The sequence below is a fragment of the Lupinus angustifolius genome, unplaced genomic scaffold (assembly GCF_001865875.1).
Source record: "Lupinus angustifolius cultivar Tanjil unplaced genomic scaffold, LupAngTanjil_v1.0 Scaffold_553, whole genome shotgun sequence".
Classification (NCBI taxonomy): Eukaryota; Viridiplantae; Streptophyta; class Magnoliopsida; order Fabales; family Fabaceae; genus Lupinus; species Lupinus angustifolius.
In genome coordinates, this window is record NW_017727896.1 from 67,546 (window position 1) to 88,592 (window position 21,047).

General features: G+C 34.6%; 1 protein-coding gene across 1 annotated transcript; it reads right to left on the reverse strand.

Annotated features, from left to right (window-relative positions):
• Positions 1-15,266: 15,266 nt before the first annotated feature.
• LOC109341651 (subtilisin-like protease SBT4.8) lies at positions 15,267-20,707 on the reverse strand. Its single transcript, XM_019579594.1, has 3 exons — positions 18,735-20,707; positions 15,739-15,969; positions 15,267-15,471 (listed from the first exon to the last, which is right to left on the reverse strand). The coding sequence occupies exons 1-3, from the start codon at positions 20,705-20,707 to the stop codon at positions 15,267-15,269; spliced, it is 2,409 nt and encodes an 802-aa protein (XP_019435139.1).
• Positions 20,708-21,047: the final 340 nt, after the last annotated feature.

The window sequence follows — 21,047 nt, forward strand, 5'->3', positions numbered from 1 at the left end:
GATCGTAGTTTTCAAGTCCATAAATTTTCCTTGCGGAAAATATCTGGACATAAATTTTTCTTCCACCAAATTCCAGTTATTCTGAATATGCTGTGGGAGATCGAGGAACCACTCTTTGGCTTTTCCGATTAATATTAACGGAAATAGCCTTAGAAATATGGTCTCAACAGTACCAACCAACTCGTAAAATTTGGTGAGATGGTTGTATGGATCTTCGTGATCTAATCCAACAAAAGGGTTGGCATACATGAGTTGTACTAACCCTGTTTTCATTTCTGTTGGCCTTTGAGAGCCGAAAGGTCTCCTGATTCTTATCATATTCCTGGGGTTGAAGCTAACAAATCCTCCTATGCTGTTTTGATTTTCTGCCATGGACTCATGATTGTCTGCCATTTCTGTTCTGTTTTCTTGGATAATAGTTCTTGCTTTACGTGCCCTCTTTTGTGCTTTTTTCTGTTTCTTGAGTGTTTTCTCTATTTCAAGATCAAGAGAAAATTTAAGTTGTTTATTCCTGTTCATGCACAAAAGGTTCTTCTGTCTATTTTCTAAGAAGAGTTAGTGGATAAATAATATACATAATTCACATTTTTGTACAAAGTCAAAAATAATTTGTACAAAAAAAAAAAAAGTTTATGCACAATTATTTGATGAATGACATATAAATATGAATTGTTCTATTGTTTAAGCAATTCCCCGACAGCGACGCTTATTTGTTGAAAGATTTTATTCGAGTAGATGCAGATGGTCTTTAATATTTATTCAAAAAGTATATAAGGCAAAATGTCATGTACTATTGGATGCATAAAAGCTCCAAAAACTACGAATAGTACTTGTATCTGAATAATAGCAAGGCTTTAAAGATTTGTTGTCTGAATATAGTAACATAGTGCAAAAACAAAAAAATGCATTTGGAATAGATATTCAAGTTTTATAGCAATTAAGTTTTTAAATAGCATGCTCTATAATTAGAAAGACAAGAATGTGTGTCCTCTTACTGAAGAAAATATATTTTCACCATTATTTGCTTTCTGCTTCAATTTTTCAATGTCTTCTTTAAGTTTTCCAAGCTCAATTTTCAATTGTTCAACAAAACTTATTTAACTTTCAACAGATGAAGCTGGCAATTAAGGTGTGGCCAAGGTGGATGGAAAGGTAAGAACGAAGAAAGATTGATGATCTATTGCTACCATTATTTTAAACTATGGTTATGGTCAGTTAATGTGACTTCCCTTGTCCAAGAAAATTCGGGATGAAATTGTTGAAGTAATTTTTTTGTACAACTACAACATTCTCTGAAAAACGTTGAACTATATAAGGTTGGACGGGTTTATTCATCTTGAATAAGGAAACCCAGATGGAGTGCCCTAATTCTTCTGTATCATCGATTCAATATTTCTTGAAAATATTTATTTTAGTGTTTTTACAAAGAATTATTTTGTTGACGTTATCTTCGTGCATTTGGAAATTGGAATGTGGCTACAATTTCCATAGGATAATGATGCTATTTTAAATGGGATAGATTTTTCAGAGGCCTAATGAGAGTGCTTTCTTCTTGGCATGATTTGGAGTTATACTCGCTAAAGTAAGAGAGATGATTTGAAATCAAGTTATCATTGAGATTGCGAATGAATAGTATAATCGTTATTTAGATCTAATTCACATAAAATAATCATCTCTAGTATTAAAGAGATAAGTTAGCATTTTGTTTGTGTATTTAAGAGTAAAAGTGTCATCATATTATATTTAAAGGATAAAAATGTTATATTATCTTATTTTTTTCTTTATTTTTTCTTTGTTATTAATATTACATGTGATAAGTGCACATAGATTGAATAGGTTGTCACTCCTTTATGTGATTGATCAAGTGTATCTGATAAGTGTTTAGTGAGAGTTTGACTTGTCTTCAGAGTTGTATGGTGTACATGTTCTACTTTCATCACTTATTGTCTTGGGTCAATCAAAATATTACATTTTGATTTAAAAATATTTCTTCTATTAATGTGACAATATCTGATTAATTCGGAATAGAAAGTGAGACACCGGGCAGGTGATCTTAGTCCAAAAGTCAAATCTATGAATTGATGATTTAAACCTATATAAATTTAGTCTGGGTCTGATAATTTCTTTGGCAGTCCTTAAGTCATCATGAATTTCTCAGTACCTTCTTTGATGTCATAGATACTAGATATACGAACTCCAAAAAATTTGGACAGTTTAGAGTATTAAAGAGAATGCAGATATCCATATTCAATTAATTTTTAAGTTGGTTCTTAATGTTTCTAATAATCATTCAAATCAAAATGAATATTGGGTATTTTCATAACTCGTAGGAGTTCATTTTAAAGAATCTTATGAGTATTCTATTCTGATGTGTACAGCGTAAGTATTGTTTACTCATTTCATCCCGAAGTGTTCATAGAGTTTATGATTCTAAAATCATACTTCTTATCGTCTCTTTTCTTGAGATCTGTTACTTTCTTGCAACTACATATTAACTACTAGGTTCTTGATATAGAAAGTATGTGAGAGATTCCAATCATTATGGAAAATAAATTGAATAAGTTATCTTAAAATTTCTCCCATTAACAGTTTGCATATTAGATAACTAAAATGTTGCTTAGGTCATAAAGATCCGGACTATATAGGAGGTGTGAAGAAGATCTTTGCTCCTGATGTTGAAAAGGTTTTGATGAAGACACCAACATCACCAAAAAAATATAGGTACTTATGAAGACAAAGAAGAAAAAGAAGAATATTTATGAAGACAAAGAAGATTAAAGCTTCAAGAAAATTAGATTAAGTCTTCATAGGTACTTCTATCCTAAAAACTCTTGAATATACAAAGTAGTAATGCTCAAACTATTTTTAAAGAAAAAGGAAACATTTTAAAAATACTTAAAACATTTTTCAAAAATATGTGTAACAGGTTACTTCATCTAACTAACAAGTTACGTTTGCGAGAAAAAGAGTTATCCAACTTAAAATTGTTCAGAGTAATCTATTACTGCCTTTGAGTAACAAATTACCAGTTTTGAAAATTTTCAGTAACCGATTACCCAAATGGTGTAATCGATTACTCTAATTCATTTTTAAAAGAACAGTGGACAGAGAGTTTGGGAAATCGATTACCCACTATCAGTAATCGATTACTGAGAGTTGTTGCATGAGATTTCAGATTTCAAAATGAAATGTTTTCACTCCAAACAAAATCTCTTCACTTCAAACAACTTCTACACTTTCAGAAAGACACCATGGGTGTTTGGAAAGTCTATATAAAGGCTCTAACTCTCACAACACAAACATACAACAACACACAACTCTTATACAATTTCCAAAAGCTCTTAAACTTATTTTGAAATTATTTTTCTACACTTTCTGCAACTTGCACTCAAACTTCAAAGTTATTTTTCTGAAGTTGCTTAGAAGTGTTTCAAAGTTTTCCAAAGAGCATTATCACTTGGTATACATAAAGAGTTGATTGGATTGCAAGTTATACTACTTTCGCACTTGTAAAGGCAATCTGCCATTGTTGTACATTCTTCAATATTGACAGCGACGCTTATTTGTTGAAAGATTTTATTCGAGTAGATGCAGATGGTCTTTAATATTTATTCAAAAAGTATATAAGGCAAAATGTCATGTACTATTGGATGCATAAAAGCTCCAAAAACTACGAATAGTACTTGTATCTGAATAATAGCAAGGCTTTAAAGATTTGTTGTCTGAATATAGTAACATAGTGCAAAAACAAAAAAATGCATTTGGAATAGATATTCAAGTTTTATAGCAATTAAGTTTTTAAATAGCATGCTCTATAATTAGAAAGACAAGAATGTGTGTCCTCTTACTGAAGAAAATATATTTTCACCATTATTTGCTTTCTGCTTCAATTTTTCAATGTCTTCTTTAAGTTTTCCAAGCTCAATTTTCAATTGTTCAACAAAACTTATTTAACTTTCAACAGATGAAGCTGGCAATTAAGGTGTGGCCAAGGTGGATGGAAAGGTAAGAACGAAGAAAGATTGATGATCTATTGCTACCATTATTTTAAACTATGGTTATGGTCAGTTAATGTGACTTCCCTTGTCCAAGAAAATTCGGGATGAAATTGTTGAAGTAATTTTTTTGTACAACTACAACATTCTCTGAAAAACGTTGAACTATATAAGGTTGGACGGGTTTATTCATCTTGAATAAGGAAACCCAGATGGAGTGCCCTAATTCTTCTGTATCATCGATTCAATATTTCTTGAAAATATTTATTTTAGTGTTTTTACAAAGAATTATTTTGTTGACGTTATCTTCGTGCATTTGGAAATTGGAATGTGGCTACAATTTCCATAGGATAATGATGCTATTTTAAATGGGATAGATTTTTCAGAGGCCTAATGAGAGTGCTTTCTTCTTGGCATGATTTGGAGTTATACTCGCTAAAGTAAGAGAGATGATTTGAAATCAAGTTATCATTGAGATTGCGAATGAATAGTATAATCGTTATTTAGATCTAATTCACATAAAATAATCATCTCTAGTATTAAAGAGATAAGTTAGCATTTTGTTTGTGTATTTAAGAGTAAAAGTGTCATCATATTATATTTAAAGGATAAAAATGTTATATTATCTTATTTTTTTCTTTATTTTTTCTTTGTTATTAATATTACATGTGATAAGTGCACATAGATTGAATAGGTTGTCACTCCTTTATGTGATTGATCAAGTGTATCTGATAAGTGTTTAGTGAGAGTTTGACTTGTCTTCAGAGTTGTATGGTGTACATGTTCTACTTTCATCACTTATTGTCTTGGGTCAATCAAAATATTACATTTTGATTTAAAAATATTTCTTCTATTAATGTGACAATATCTGATTAATTCGGAATAGAAAGTGAGACACCGGGCAGGTGATCTTAGTCCAAAAGTCAAATCTATGAATTGATGATTTAAACCTATATAAATTTAGTCTGGGTCTGATAATTTCTTTGGCAGTCCTTAAGTCATCATGAATTTCTCAGTACCTTCTTTGATGTCATAGATACTAGATATACGAACTCCAAAAAATTTGGACAGTTTAGAGTATTAAAGAGAATGCAGATATCCATATTCAATTAATTTTTAAGTTGGTTCTTAATGTTTCTAATAATCATTCAAATCAAAATGAATATTGGGTATTTTCATAACTCGTAGGAGTTCATTTTAAAGAATCTTATGAGTATTCTATTCTGATGTGTACAGCGTAAGTATTGTTTACTCATTTCATCCCGAAGTGTTCATAGAGTTTATGATTCTAAAATCATACTTCTTATCGTCTCTTTTCTTGAGATCTGTTACTTTCTTGCAACTACATATTAACTACTAGGTTCTTGATATAGAAAGTATGTGAGAGATTCCAATCATTATGGAAAATAAATTGAATAAGTTATCTTAAAATTTCTCCCATTAACAGTTTGCATATTAGATAACTAAAATGTTGCTTAGGTCATAAAGATCCGGACTATATAGGAGGTGTGAAGAAGATCTTTGCTCCTGATGTTGAAAAGGTTTTGATGAAGACACCAACATCACCAAAAAAATATAGGTACTTATGAAGACAAAGAAGAAAAAGAAGAATATTTATGAAGACAAAGAAGATTAAAGCTTCAAGAAAATTAGATTAAGTCTCATAGGTACTTCTATCCTAAAAACTCTTGAATATACAAAGTAGTAATGCTCAAACTATTTTTAAAGAAAAAGGAAACATTTTAAAAATACTTAAAACATTTTTCAAAAATATGTGTAACAGGTTACTTCATCTAACTAACAAGTTACGTTTGCGAGAAAAAGAGTTATCCAACTTAAAATTGTTCAGAGTAATCTATTACTGCCTTTGAGTAACAAATTACCAGTTTTGAAAATTTTCAGTAACCGATTACCCAAATGGTGTAATCGATTACTCTAATTCATTTTTAAAAGAACAGTGGACAGAGAGTTTGGGAAATCGATTACCCACTATCAGTAATCGATTACTGAGAGTTGTTGCATGAGATTTCAGATTTCAAAATGAAATGTTTTCACTCCAAACAAAATCTCAACTCCTACACTTTCAGAAAGGCACCATGGGTGTTTGGAAAGTCTATATAAAGGCTCTAACTCTCACAACACAAACATACAACAACACACAACTCTTATACAATTTCCAAAAGCTCTTAAACTTATTTTGAAATTATTTTTCTACACTTTCTGCAACTTGCACTCAAACTTCAAAGTTATTTTTCTGAAGTTGCTTAGAAGTGTTTCAAAGTTTTCCAAAGAGCATTATCACTTGGTATACATAAAGAGTTGATTGGATTGCAAGTTATACTACTTTCGCACTTGTAAAGGCAATCTGCCATTGTTGTACATTCTTCAATATTATTGCAAAATACTTTCTTTCACGGGGTGTGAAAAGAAAGAGAATTAGAATCACTTAGAAATGTGTTTTCCAAGAGGGAATAAGAATTAGGGAGTGTGTAAGGTACATAGAAATCTCGGGGTGAGATATTATAATTACAACTCATAATTCTTAGTAAAGAAATCTCTTGGGCTGCAAGAGTACTGGACGTAGCATTCGGTGGACTAGAAGGTGAACTAGTATAAAAATCACTATGTATTCTCTTCTCCCTTATCTCTTTCATTTTATCTTGATTATTTTTCTGCATATATTCTCCACTGCACGTTAACTCTTGATTTTGCAGAAAAAGTGGCCATAATTTTTAAGTCAACTAATTCATCACCCTCTTAGTTGCAACCTCGTTCTTACAGGAGGTTCAAATCCAAACCAATCCAAAAAAGAAACTGAAAATCAATCTAAAAAAACCAAAATTGCAAAAACCTGAAATTATTTGGATCATGTTGGTCTGGTTCTTAGAAAACAACTTTATCCAGCTTAGTTTTCATTCCAATTTTAGAAACAAGATTGATCTAGACCAAACTAGTACTAGTTACATGTACACAAAAATGAATATTATTTTCATTTCTAAATCTAATAAAAATTGCAATTTATAACCTAAATGTACATTTTTCTTTTTTTCTTCTTTATTAAAACTGTTATTACTTATTAATTAATGTTTTCTTATTGTTAAATTACACTGGTATGTTACTCATGTTGCTTTTCTGTTGTTTTATTTTTCTTGTTGTCATTTTTATTTTTAGTTTAAATAGATATGGTTAATGTTCAATTAAATATTTGGTATTAGGAATCTTAGAATAAACTTATTAACTTTTTATGTGTGTTTGACACTTTGAAATTTTGTTAGAATTATTAGTTCTTTATTAAAAACTGAATTGAATTAGACAATTTTGGATCAACTTTCTTAATGTAAATTAACTAAATCAAACCACACTAATGTTAAGTCTTACCACTTTGGCAAAGGGAAATCCATATTCCTATTTGTACTTTGCAGCTTTCCAAGTAGTGATGGGCTCGGTGGATTCTCTACTAGGGCTTGAGCTCCAAAGTTCTGGGAACTTCTCCAAACTCCTTGGAATCCTTATCCAAAGTTCAAGACAATATTTTTGCACTTTCATGGCCACCATGCCCATACCCTGTACCTTCCTCGATGATCTTGGTGCTTCTCCGAAGCTCAAAACTCGTCCTCCATCTGCCAAAAAGTCATTTGCACAAGTAGTGACAAATACTTGTGACATCTTTTTGTCTCAACTGCCCCAGCCTTGTGTCAAAGGTGACTCCATTGCTGTGAAAATACCGGAGGATGAGTATCAGGCAGGGCTAAAGCGATGCAAAACTCACCTTCATGGCAGGATCATCTTCTCCAAAGGAGATACTCCAACGAAGTTCCTTGACCTGAAAGCTAAGCTCACTGGTATGTGGAGCATGATAAGTAAATGGAATATGATTTCCCTTGGTAAGGGGTATTATGATTTTTTCATTTTCAATGTTGAAGACATGAGATCTATATGTGCCACGGGTACCTGGAACCTTCGTCGTAGATTCCTGAGGTTATTCTTATGGACGCCTGATTTCAATCCTAGCATTCAGAAGCTCTCACACTCACAATATTGGGTGAAAAATCCTAGGCTTGCCTCACAAATATTGGAGCCCCCGTATCATATTCTCAATAGCAGGGGGGATTGACACTCCAATAGCTTTGGATGAGGCTAATAATAGTAGGGCACTTGGTCACTTTGTAACAATCTTGGTGGACCTTAACCTCAAATCAAAACTGCTCGATCAAATCCTTGTCGAAAGGGAGGGATTTGCTTCTCTTTTTCTACCTGGAGTATGAAAACCTTCCTGATTTGTGCTTAGGATTTCAAACCATTGGCCACTTAACATACAATTGCAGGAAATACTCCAAAAAATATCAAGCATAGGAAGTTTCAAAGCCTCCAAGGAAGCCTACAACAACTTCACAAGCTAAGATTCCTATAAAGGAAAATGATTTGGTGATCAACTTGGAGATTGACAACAGGGAGATTAGGAATTTGGATAACTTGGAGAATATGGTATTGTCACCCTCCAATGGCTCTCAAGCTTCTTCTTCTGAGGAGACTCCATCTAGGGTGGAAAACACAGTTGAGGAAAACACTCCACATCAGGAACAAAGGGAGTCTGAAGACTTCATAGTCCAAGCTAGTGAGGAAATGGTCAATCAAATTGCTCCAAAGGAAACCAGAATAGTTGGAAGACTCTGGGCAGATGATGAAGTGGTGAATGAGGATAATGAAGAGAGCCAATTCTCTCTTGTGCTTTCGAAATCTCAAAAGAAAAGGTTGAAGAAAAAAGAAATGTCTGAGAAAGTGCACTTTATCCGCAAGGGTGGATACCTGAATACCTCTCAATGAAGGTATTGTATTGGAATTGCAAAGGAATTGATAATAATAAAACAAGACTTGTCCTAAAAAAGCTTTGTTTGTCTAATAAACATGATCTCCTGTTCATTGTTGAACCAAAGATCAATATGGATGCAATAAATTCTAGATTTTGGTCTGATTTGAAGCTCAGACACTTTGTAATGAATGATAGGGGGCCCAATCTCCCAAGTATATGGGGATTCTGCTATATGGATTTGAATCCTGAGGTGATTTCTACCTCGAAGCAGTAGTGCTCCTTGTCTATTTTATGGAACAACCACACCTTCTACATAAGTGCCATATATGCTCACACTCACTATCTTCAAAGAAGACTTCTCTGGGAGGAAATTCAGTCTTTAATGCTTACTCATCTGGGCTCTTGGTGCTACATTGGGGACTTCAATGCTGTTCTGGGGTCAAATGAATGTAGGAGTGCAAGGCTGCCTAATAATGTCACTTGTGAGGACTTTCAAAACTTCACTGATAACTCTAGACTATCTCACTTGCCAACAAGGGGGGCTGCTTTCCCTTGGACAACAAGAGGAGAGGGGAGGCCCTAACTGAGAAAAGACTGGATAGATGTTTATGTAATGATTCTTGGATTTCTAATTGGCAAAGGATTAGTTGTTGTACCCTCCCTAGAGTTGCCTCTGATCACCATCCCCTGTTGCTCTGCTCCGAGGTTGTTGACAACTTCATATCGTCCCAATTCAGATTTCACAAAATGTGGCTTAGGCACACAGATTTCAAAAGGTTGGTGGAGGAGTCTTGGAGACATCCTGTCCTTGGTTGTCCTATGTTCATTCTTTTCCAAAAGCTGAAAAATCTGAAGACTCAGCTAAAGGAATGGAATATTAACACTTTTGGTAATGTGCATCTTAGAGTCAAGAATGCTCTAGCTAAGGTGGAGACAATTCAGAGCTGTATTAATGCCTCTGGTCCAGAACCTGATCTATTGGATCAAGATCTTCAGGCTCAGAATCAGTTGTTGGAGGCTCTATCAATTGAGGAGGATTTCTGGAAGGAAAAGTCCAGAATGAATTGGAAAATAAGTGGTGACAGAAACACAAGTTTTTTCCACAAGGTCACTAAGATGAGGCAGGCAACTAAACCAATGTCCATCCTGAAAAAGGGTGATGAGATTCTGACCTCTCAGCAGGATATTAGTAGCCATGAGCTCACTTTTTACATGGACCTATTTGCCTCAAACAATAATTGTGTTCATAATTCCCTCATTCAAAATGTGATCCCTACCTTGGTGAGCAATGAGGATAATGCCATGTTAACTAAGACTCCTACCACAGAGGAGATAAAGCAAGTTGTGTTCTCTATGAATGGGGCGGGACCCCCTAGTCCTGATGGCTTTGGAGGTTCCTTTTTTTCCAAGAGGGAATAAGAATTAGGGAGTGTGTAAGGTACATAGAAATCTCGGGGTGAGATATTATAATTACAACTCATAATTCTTAGTAAAGAAATCTCTTGGGCTGCAAGAGTACTGGACGTAGCATTCGGTGGACTAGAAGGTGAACTAGTATAAAAATCACTATGTATTCTCTTCTCCCTTATCTCTTTCATTTTATCTTGATTATTTTTCTGCATATATTCTCCACTGCACGTTAACTCTTGATTTTGCAGAAAAAGTGGCCATAATTTTTAAGTCAACTAATTCATCACCCTCTTAGTTGCAACCTCGTTCTTACAGGAGGTTCAAATCCAAACCAATCCAAAAAAGAAACTGAAAATCAATCTAAAAAAACCAAAATTGCAAAAACCTGAAATTATTTGGATCATGTTGGTCTGGTTCTTAGAAAACAACTTTATCCAGCTTAGTTTTCATTCCAATTTTAGAAACAAGATTGATCTAGACCAAACTAGTACTAGTTACATGTACACAAAAATGAATATTATTTTCATTTCTAAATCTAATAAAAATTGCAATTTATAACCTAAATGTACATTTTTCTTTTTTTCTTCTTTATTAAAACTGTTATTACTTATTAATTAATGTTTTCTTATTGTTAAATTACACTGGTATGTTACTCATGTTGCTTTTCTGTTGTTTTATTTTTCTTGTTGTCATTTTTATTTTTAGTTTAAATAGATATGGTTAATGTTCAATTAAATATTTGGTATTAGGAATCTTAGAATAAACTTATTAACTTTTTATGTGTGTTTGACACTTTGAAATTTTGTTAGAATTATTAGTTCTTTATTAAAAACTGAATTGAATTAGACAATTTTGGATCAACTTTCTTAATGTAAATTAACTAAATCAAACCACACTAATGTTAAGTCTTACCACTTTGGCAAAGGGAAATCCATATTCCTATTTGTACTTTGCAGCTTTCCAAGTAGTGATGGGCTCGGTGGATTCTCTACTAGGGCTTGAGCTCCAAAGTTCTGGGAACTTCTCCAAACTCCTTGGAATCCTTATCCAAAGTTCAAGACAATATTTTTGCACTTTCATGGCCACCATGCCCATACCCTGTACCTTCCTCGATGATCTTGGTGCTTCTCCGAAGCTCAAAACTCGTCCTCCATCTGCCAAAAAGTCATTTGCACAAGTAGTGACAAATACTTGTGACATCTTTTTGTCTCAACTGCCCCAGCCTTGTGTCAAAGGTGACTCCATTGCTGTGAAAATACCGGAGGATGAGTATCAGGCAGGGCTAAAGCGATGCAAAACTCACCTTCATGGCAGGATCATCTTCTCCAAAGGAGATACTCCAACGAAGTTCCTTGACCTGAAAGCTAAGCTCACTGGTATGTGGAGCATGATAAGTAAATGGAATATGATTTCCCTTGGTAAGGGGTATTATGATTTTTTCATTTTCAATGTTGAAGACATGAGATCTATATGTGCCACGGGTACCTGGAACCTTCGTCGTAGATTCCTGAGGTTATTCTTATGGACGCCTGATTTCAATCCTAGCATTCAGAAGCTCTCACACTCACAATATTGGGTGAAAAATCCTAGGCTTGCCTCACAAATATTGGAGCCCCCGTATCATATTCTCAATAGCAGGGGGGATTGACACTCCAATAGCTTTGGATGAGGCTAATAATAGTAGGGCACTTGGTCACTTTGTAACAATCTTGGTGGACCTTAACCTCAAATCAAAACTGCTCGATCAAATCCTTGTCGAAAGGGAGGGATTTGCTTCTCTTTTTCTACCTGGAGTATGAAAACCTTCCTGATTTGTGCTTAGGATTTCAAACCATTGGCCACTTAACATACAATTGCAGGAAATACTCCAAAAAATATCAAGCATAGGAAGTTTCAAAGCCTCCAAGGAAGCCTACAACAACTTCACAAGCTAAGATTCCTATAAAGGAAAATGATTTGGTGATCAACTTGGAGATTGACAACAGGGAGATTAGGAATTTGGATAACTTGGAGAATATGGTATTGTCACCCTCCAATGGCTCTCAAGCTTCTTCTTCTGAGGAGACTCCATCTAGGGTGGAAAACACAGTTGAGGAAAACACTCCACATCAGGAACAAAGGGAGTCTGAAGACTTCATAGTCCAAGCTAGTGAGGAAATGGTCAATCAAATTGCTCCAAAGGAAACCAGAATAGTTGGAAGACTCTGGGCAGATGATGAAGTGGTGAATGAGGATAATGAAGAGAGCCAATTCTCTCTTGTGCTTTCGAAATCTCAAAAGAAAAGGTTGAAGAAAAAAGAAATGTCTGAGAAAGTGCACTTTATCCGCAAGGGTGGATACCTGAATACCTCTCAATGAAGGTATTGTATTGGAATTGCAAAGGAATTGATAATAATAAAACAAGACTTGTCCTAAAAAAGCTTTGTTTGTCTAATAAACATGATCTCCTGTTCATTGTTGAACCAAAGATCAATATGGATGCAATAAATTCTAGATTTTGGTCTGATTTGAAGCTCAGACACTTTGTAATGAATGATAGGGGGCCCAATCTCCCAAGTATATGGGGATTCTGCTATCTGGATTTGAGACCTGATGTGATTTCTATCTCGGAGCAGCAATGCTCTTTGTCTATTTTATGGAACAACAACACCTTCTATATAAGTGCAGTATATGCTCACACTCACTATCTTCAAAGAAGACTTCTTTGGGAGGAAATTCAGTCTTTAATGCTTATTCATCCGGGCTCTTGGTGTTGCATTGGGGACTTCAATGCTGTTCTGGGATCAAATGAATGTAGGAGTGCTAGGCTGGCTAACAATGTGTCTTGTGAGGATTTCCAAAACTTCACTGATAACTCTAGACTATCTCACTTGCCAACAAGGGGGGCTTCTTTCACTTGGACAAACAAGAGAAGAGGGGAGGCTCTAACTGAGAAAAGACTGGATAGATGTTTATGCAATGATTCTTGGATTTCCAAATGGCAAAGGCTTGGTTGTTGTACCTTCCCTAGAGTTGCCTCTGATCATCATCCCCTTCTGCTCTGCTCTGAGGTTGTTGACAACTTCAGATCCTCCCAATTCAGATTTCACAAAATGTAGCTTAGGCACACAGATTGCAAAAGGTTGGTGGAAGAGTCTTGGAGACATCCTATCCTTGGCTGCCCTATGTTCATCCTATCTCAAAAGCTAAAAAATCTAAAGATTCAACTGAAGGACTGGAATACTAATACTTTTGGTAATGTGCATCTTAGAGTCAAGAATGCTCTTGCTAAGGTGGAGACAATTCAAAGTTGTATCAATGCCTCTGGTCCAGATCCAGACTTATTGGAGCAAGATCTTCAGGCTCAAAATCAGTTGTTGGATGCTTTATCAATTGAGGAGGATTTTTGGAAGGAAAAATCCAGAATGAATTGGAAAAAGGGTGATGAGGTTCTAACTTCTCAGCAAGATATAAGCAGCCATGTTCTCACCTTTTACATGGACCTTTTTGCCTCAAACAATAACTGTGTTCCTAATTCTCTCATTCAAAATGTGATCCCTAGCTTGGTGAGAAATGAGGATAATGTTATGTTAACTGATATTCCTACCATAGAGGAGATAAAGCAAGTTGTGTTCTCTATGAATGGGGAGGGAGCTCCTGGCCCTGATGGTTTTGGAGGTTGCTTTTATCAACATTTTTGGGATATTGTGGGTAAGGATGTGTGTAATTCTGTCTCTCAGTTTTTCTTGTATGGTTGGGTGATGCCTAATATGAACTCCAATTTTATAGTTCCTATTCCTAAATCCTCCGATGCAGACAGGATTGAGGATTATAGACCCATTGCCTTAGCTAACTTCCAATTCAAAATCATATCGAAAGTTCTTGCTGATAAGTTGGCCTCTATTGCTGCTAGGATTGTCTCTCCCCATCAAAGAGGGTTCATCAGAGACAGGAATATTAAGGACTGCATATGCATTGCTTCTGAAGCCATAAATATGCTTGATCACAAAACTTTTGGTGGAAACTTGGCAATCAAACTTGAGATAACTAAAGCTTTTGACACCATGGATTGGGGATTCCTTATAGATACCTTGAAGGCTTTTGGTTTCTCTAAAACTTTTACTAAATGGATATCCAACATTCTGCAATCTGCTAAACTTTTTATCAATGTCAATGGCCAGAGTATGGGGTTTTTTAGCTGTTGCAGAGGTGTGAGGTAGGGTGATCCTCTTTCACCCATCCTTTTCTGTCTGGCTGAAGATTTTCTGAGCAGAGGAATTTCTATGCTTGTGAATGACAATTTGATGAGATCCATTTCTGGACCTAAAAACTTCACTCTTCCTAGTCACATTCTCTATGTTGATGACATTTTAATCTTTTGCAGAGGTGTTAAAAAGGAGCTTGACTTTCTGAATAAGCTGCTCAACACTTACGCTGAAGCTTCAGGTCAGAATATAAATCCTGCAAAGAGCAAATTCTACACAGCTAAGGCAACTCCTAGGAAGATTGCCAATATCGCATATGCTCTTGGTTTCCTCCTTGGATCCCTTCCTTTTAACTACTTGGGAGTCCCTCTATTCAAGGGAAAGCCTAAAAAGGTGCATCTGCAACCCATTGTTGACAAGATTCTTCAGAAATTGGCAAAGTGGAAAGGCCTAGCTTTGTCAATTATGGGAAGGGTTGAGCTGGTCAAGACAGTGATCCAGAGCATGTTAGTTTACAGCTTTCACATATATCATTGGCCTTCTCTATTGATCAAGCATCTTGACTCCTCTATAAGGAACTTCATTTGGTTAGGGGATATTAAGACCAAGAAATTGGTCACTGTTGCCTGGGCTCAAGTTTGCTGCTCTGCTAAAACAGGTGGTTTGGGAATAAAGTCTCTTAAGAAAACGAACCAGGCTGCTCTAATCAAACTTTCTTGGGAGATGAGAACCTCTAACGTAGGTTGGGATATGCTCTTTAGAAGCAGGTTTGGGGATGCTAGTACCCCTCCCCACAGATTCTTTAAGTCATCTGTTTGGCAGGGCATAAAGATGAATTGGCAATCTACTTTTGATAATTCAAGATAGCTAGTTGGTAATGGTCTTCACACCAACTTGTGGACTGATAATTGGTTTGGAGAACCTCTTGTTCAATCTCTTAACATCCCTCAGGTTTGGCACTCTAACCTCAAGGCAATTGTTGCTGATTTTATTCATGACTCCAAATGGATAATCCCAAACTGGTTGGCTAATAGATTCCCTCACATAGCTATTCAAATAGCCAGTACCATATCTTCATCCAGGGATGATAAGCTCATTTGACAAAATTCCATTGATGGCAATCTGTCTCTAAAAGATGCTTATCTTGGCATTATTCCTGCCAACAATCCTCTCAACTGGTGCAAGACAATTTAGTCTGTTGAAATCCCTCCCTCTAAATCCTTCACTACTTGGAGGCTCATCCATGGGAGAATTCCAACTGATGATAACCTTCAAAAGAGAGGCTTCTCATTGGTTTCTCAATGCAACCTTTGCAAAAACAACATGGAAAGTTCTCAACATCTTTTCCTTTTGTGTCCTTTTGTTGCTGCCATGTGGCAATGGCTTGGTAGTCTTTTTGCTATCACCATTGACACCAACTCTATATCTAACATCCTGCTTGCTTGCAATAGAAGCTTCAGCCCCCAACTGAGGCACATTGTTTCTGCTGCCATAGTCCACACAATCAATACCATATGGTATTGCAGAAATCAGGACAGATTCCAGGACACAAGGATCACTTTGCAGAGGGCTATCATTCGGATCAAAGCTTCAATCAACTTATCTTGTAGTTTCTCCACAACAATTGCTCACACTTCTCTGCGAGAATTTGCAATCCTAAGGTCTCTAAACATCAACATCAACTATATAATACTGCTCCTAAAATAGTAGAGGTCAGATGGCTCCCTCCTTTTGGCTCCAAGGTCAAAATAAACTCGGATGGTGCAGCTAAATGTAGTCCTGGTCACTCGGGAGGTGGTGTCATTTTCTGGAACTTCAGGGGTGAGATTCTAGCTTGTTTCACGGATTACTTTGGTGTTCATGATGCCTTATTTGCTGAGCTCAATTCAGCTATGCTGACCATTGATTTTGCTAAAAAGAATGGTTGGAACAACATTTGGCTTGAATGTGACTCATCTTTGGTGGTTGATATTTTCAAAGGGCATGTCATGGTTCCTTGGAGACTTCTAAACAAATGGTTGAGATGTTGCAATACAATTTCAACTATGAATTTCCATATTTCACACATTTATAGGGAGGGAAACACTTGTGCTGACAAACTTGCCAATTTTGGTATCATGTCTAAGAAGTTTTCTCTTTGACATGTAGTTCCAAGCTTTATGACTTATGATTTCTTTAGAAATATGGTTGGAATGCCTAACTATAGATTTCTCTCCATGTAATCTCTTTTCCTTCTTTGAATTTGATCTTCGGGTGCTTTGCCACCTTTGCTTAAAAAAAAGTAGTGATGGGCTCACTCTTCAGCTTTGTCAATGAATATGACAATTCCACACTTAACGTTTATATTATTGAAAAATGGGTCTCTTGTTAGACAAAATTCATTTAAGTTTCTTATTGTTTTAAAACTTTTCTAAAGTATTTGTATTCATGAAATAGATGAAGTTGAATTAGGTATCATGGATTAAGAATGATCAGTCAGTGTTTATTATATTAGTTGTTTGTGTCTTATTGATATGATAAAAGATGTTGGCTTCGTTAGAAACTAATTTTAAGGATAATTAAATCCTTAATGTAGTTTTCATAAAAAAAAATTGGTATAATGCCAATTTAGACATTATATGATCTTATTAGATGCTACCTATGAAATGGCCCTCCCCATTTATATTAATTGTTTTGAATATGTTTTATTTGGTTTGAAGAATGAAATGACAAAAGAGAAGATGGAAAAAAAGATTGTGAGTTGAAAGAAAGAAATAGGAAATAGAGTTGAATTTTAAAGTTGTTTAGGAGAAGAGAAAAAGAGAGAAAGATAAAAGAAAAAATGTAAGTTTCCTTATATATAATTATACCCTTGTAAATAATTACATCCTAAATTTATTTTCTCAATTTTAATTATAAAAATATTCATCGTTTTAAAATGTATAAATAAATTAATATTTATTTAAACTTTGAAATTGAACATTAATTATACTTTTAATATAGTCTAAAAATGTCAAACCATAATGTCACATAAAGAGTAACAATGATTTAAAGTACAGAATCATGTATATATAATCGAAAGATGAAAGAGGAGGAAAAGAAAGACATATATTCATCTCTCTTCTTTTCTTGTTTGGTTAGATAGAAAGTGGGAAGAAATAAATAACATTGTTTTCCTAAGGAGAAAAATTCCCTTAAAATAAATAAAGTATTTTATTGTTGTTTCTTTTTTATTTTACTAATTTATAATTTATTATATGTGCATATATATTTTAATAAACAAAAAAGAATTCAACAAATCAAATATGATTATCATAATAGAGAGTGATATATATAGTAGTGTGGCAAAATTCTCTGTTATTGTACATATACACCTAGAAAGCAATTGAGATTGTATTAAGAGAGACATTTTGATATCATAATAAGAAAGAAATCATAATAGAGGAGCACCAAATTTAGTCAGATCCACCATACTTTTCCTTCTATCTTCTCATCTCTCTTTCTTAACAGATGTGTACTTTCTCTCTATATTTTCTCCATTGCTTTTATTTCTTTTCTCTTTCCCCTAAACCAAATGCAAAGTTTTATTGCAATGGTGAATGTTCACAATACAATATATCTATTATTTGGTGCATTTGTTGGCCTTTGACAATTATATATCTAAGGTGGTTTATTTTTTAGTACGTGATTTGCGAACATATTAGATTATTTACTTCCAAAGCTCATGTTATATTATAATGGCTCGTGAATAAGTGACATAACTTACCATCCCCGAAATCAATTTTTTTTTATCTTTAAGTATAAATTAAAAATTTAGATGCTGATAGATTATGTTGCCAATTAAAAGTAATTTCTTTATTGAAATTAAAACAATATAAGACGAAAATATGAACACAATGAAAAAAAATCAATCTCATAAAATTTTCTCACACATAAGATCATTTGAGCTTTTTTTCTTCTATTGTTTTTTATCACAAAATTATTGTAATTTTTTACGAGTTGATTAAATTGATGTCAAAATTACCAAAAGACAACTAATATATTTTTGATGAGATTAATATTTTGACCAAGTAAGATAATTAGATATTATATATATATATACCACTTAGAAATAGAAAACAATATAATATTTTGAATAATACTTGAAGGTAGTACATATTCTAAGTATTTTCCCTTTGACTTATTCAATGTTAAAGTTTAAAAATATTCTGCGAGCTTTTTTTTTTGAACAATTTATAGTAAATATACAGAGAATTTAATAGCCAATCTCATAACTTTATTATATTATTATATCATAATATTTAATTGGAAATATCTATAACAATTGGACTTCTCACGTTGTAGTTGCTATTTGACCATATCAATGATGAAGTAATAGTTTGTACAGGTAACTTACCACCAGCGACAGTAACAACAAAAGACTTCTTCTCATGAACTGATTTGAATGATAGAGAATTGGGTACCACTGTAATTTTGATTTTTGGATTTGGAAAAATTGTCGCCTTATATGTTGAGTTTGCTAGGCCAACATTTGTGACTGTTCTTTTAAACTTGATGGTAAAAGAAGTTGTTGAATTAACACCAATAGCAAGAGCAGGATAATTTAAATCTCTTACCAAGGATCTATGAGTTGCTTTGGAGCAAGCGTTATCTTTTCCAGAGATTGCTTTAACCTTTTTGTTATCATAACCCAAGTTGCAAAGCATTTGTATATAATCATCCAAGGAAATGTCATAGACAAGTCCGGGATGAGTAGCTGGAATAGGATTGACATGGCCCGATCCATAAGCATATTCACCAACGTGATATTTAGAACCCTTCATAGGTTTTGATGAAGTCATAAGAGCAGATTTGATGGCTGATGGTGACCAATCTAAATGAAATGATTTCACATATGCAGCTATTCCTGTGACATGGGGGCATGACATGGATGTTCCAGATACTATGTTATATTTTACTGATCTTTTATCAAAAGTATCACCTGAAGGAGGAGCAACTGGTGAAAATGAAGCCAAAATATCAACTCCCGGGCCAGTTATATCTGGTTTCATAATTTCTGGAGCAATTTTATTTGGCCCACGAGAAGAAAATTCAGCTACCTTAGGAGCATTAATATCTCTAGTTGTCTCACTCTTTAGTATTTCAGCTTTTGGATTTTTTGTTGAATACGTATACAATTTCAATTGTTCATACTCATTGGGCTGTAAGAATAGTGAAGGCAGTGCACTGACAAAGGCTGGTGAAACTTTACCTTCATTAGAATAATCCTGAATGATTGAACCTATTGGTTGCGCATCTTCATAATTTGGATCTGAAATTTCATCACATATAACTATCTTTCCTTTTACTAAACTCCTATCTAAATAGTTGCATTCATTAGAATCTTGCTGTGGATATTCTCTTGAACCTGCCCTATCATTTTTCTTAGCAATGAGAGCCTTTGTTCCATTTAATGAGAAAGAATTTATAGAAATACCTATAAGTGTTTTTCCATTCCCCAAAATTACCTTGTCAATGAATTTTCGGTCTATTGTACTTGCGGCCACAGTAATCATCCATGGCGCAATACTCGAAACAGAAGCTGGAGAAGGACCACTGTTGCCTGCAGAATTCACTGTGAGTATCCCTTTTGCCATAGCATGAAATGAACCAATCGCGATAGGATCTTCATCGAACGAATTTTGGAAAGAGCCTCCTAGTGAAACTGAAATGATATTTACACCATCAGCTATGGCATCATCGAAAGCAGACATGACAGCAGCACCACTACATCCTGTTTCATCGCATACTTTATATGCAGCGATTCTTGCTGATGGGGCTCCACCTCTTGCGGTGCCTTTTGCAAGTCCATAAAAACTTGCACCAGGAATATGGTTTCCAGCAGCTGTTGATGCTGTATGTGTTCCATGTCCACCAATGTCTCGTGCAGACGTATCTGTATAATATCTTGCACCAATTATTTTCTTATTACAAGTAAAGTTCTCACCACCGGAACAAGCACCCTTCCAATGTTTTGGAATAGGACTAAAACCTTCATCTTTGAAACTATCAGATTCGGGCCATACACCAGTGTCAAGAACTCCAACAACAATATCACTTTCTGTAGCATGGCTTCGTTTGGATGACCTAGTAAGTCCAAGGAAGTCCCATGATCGAGTTGTGTGTAATTCGAGATTTCTGCTTGGAAAAACCGACACAACACCTTCCATGTGAGAAAGCTTTTCCTTTTGCTCATTAGTGAGCATTGCAGCAAACCCATTGAAACTTCTCTTGAAACTATGGATTAAGGAATGCGTTGCATCATTTCCATCGAAAACTTGTTGCAACATGCTTAAATGGTGAGAGGTTGGAGAATATGATGTATTAGGAAGTGAGCCCATATATATAATATGCAGTTTTCGATTATCATTAGTAGCATCGCACTTTGAGAAAAATGTGCATGCCAAGATGAAAAAGACACAAAAAACCAGAGAACTATACTCTGCCATTATTCAAGTTTGATAATTGAGAATGAATAGGTGATGATTAAGAATGAATAATACAAGATATATATAACAATTCATTTTTATTCGTGTATTATGATTATCATTAACTTTCAGAATCTCTATAATTTCTTTGTATATGTTTTGTTTTCTACTTCCTATTCAAGAGTATAAGTTAAAACATTTG

Bases quoted from the DNA above. Each gene is read 5' to 3' on its own strand.
- LOC109341651 (XM_019579594.1), bottom strand. From the start codon at position 20,707: ATGTTGCAACAAGTTTTCGATGGAAATGATGCAACGCATTCCTTAATC. The intron at 15,970-18,734 runs GTCAAATAGCAA...TCCGAATGATAG, and splicing joins ATTACTTCATCATTGATATG to CCCTCTGCAAAGTGATCCTT. The intron at 15,472-15,738 runs GTTGAGAACTTT...CCCTGGATGAAG, and splicing joins AGGACACAAAAGGAAAAGAT to ATATGGTACTGGCTATTTGA.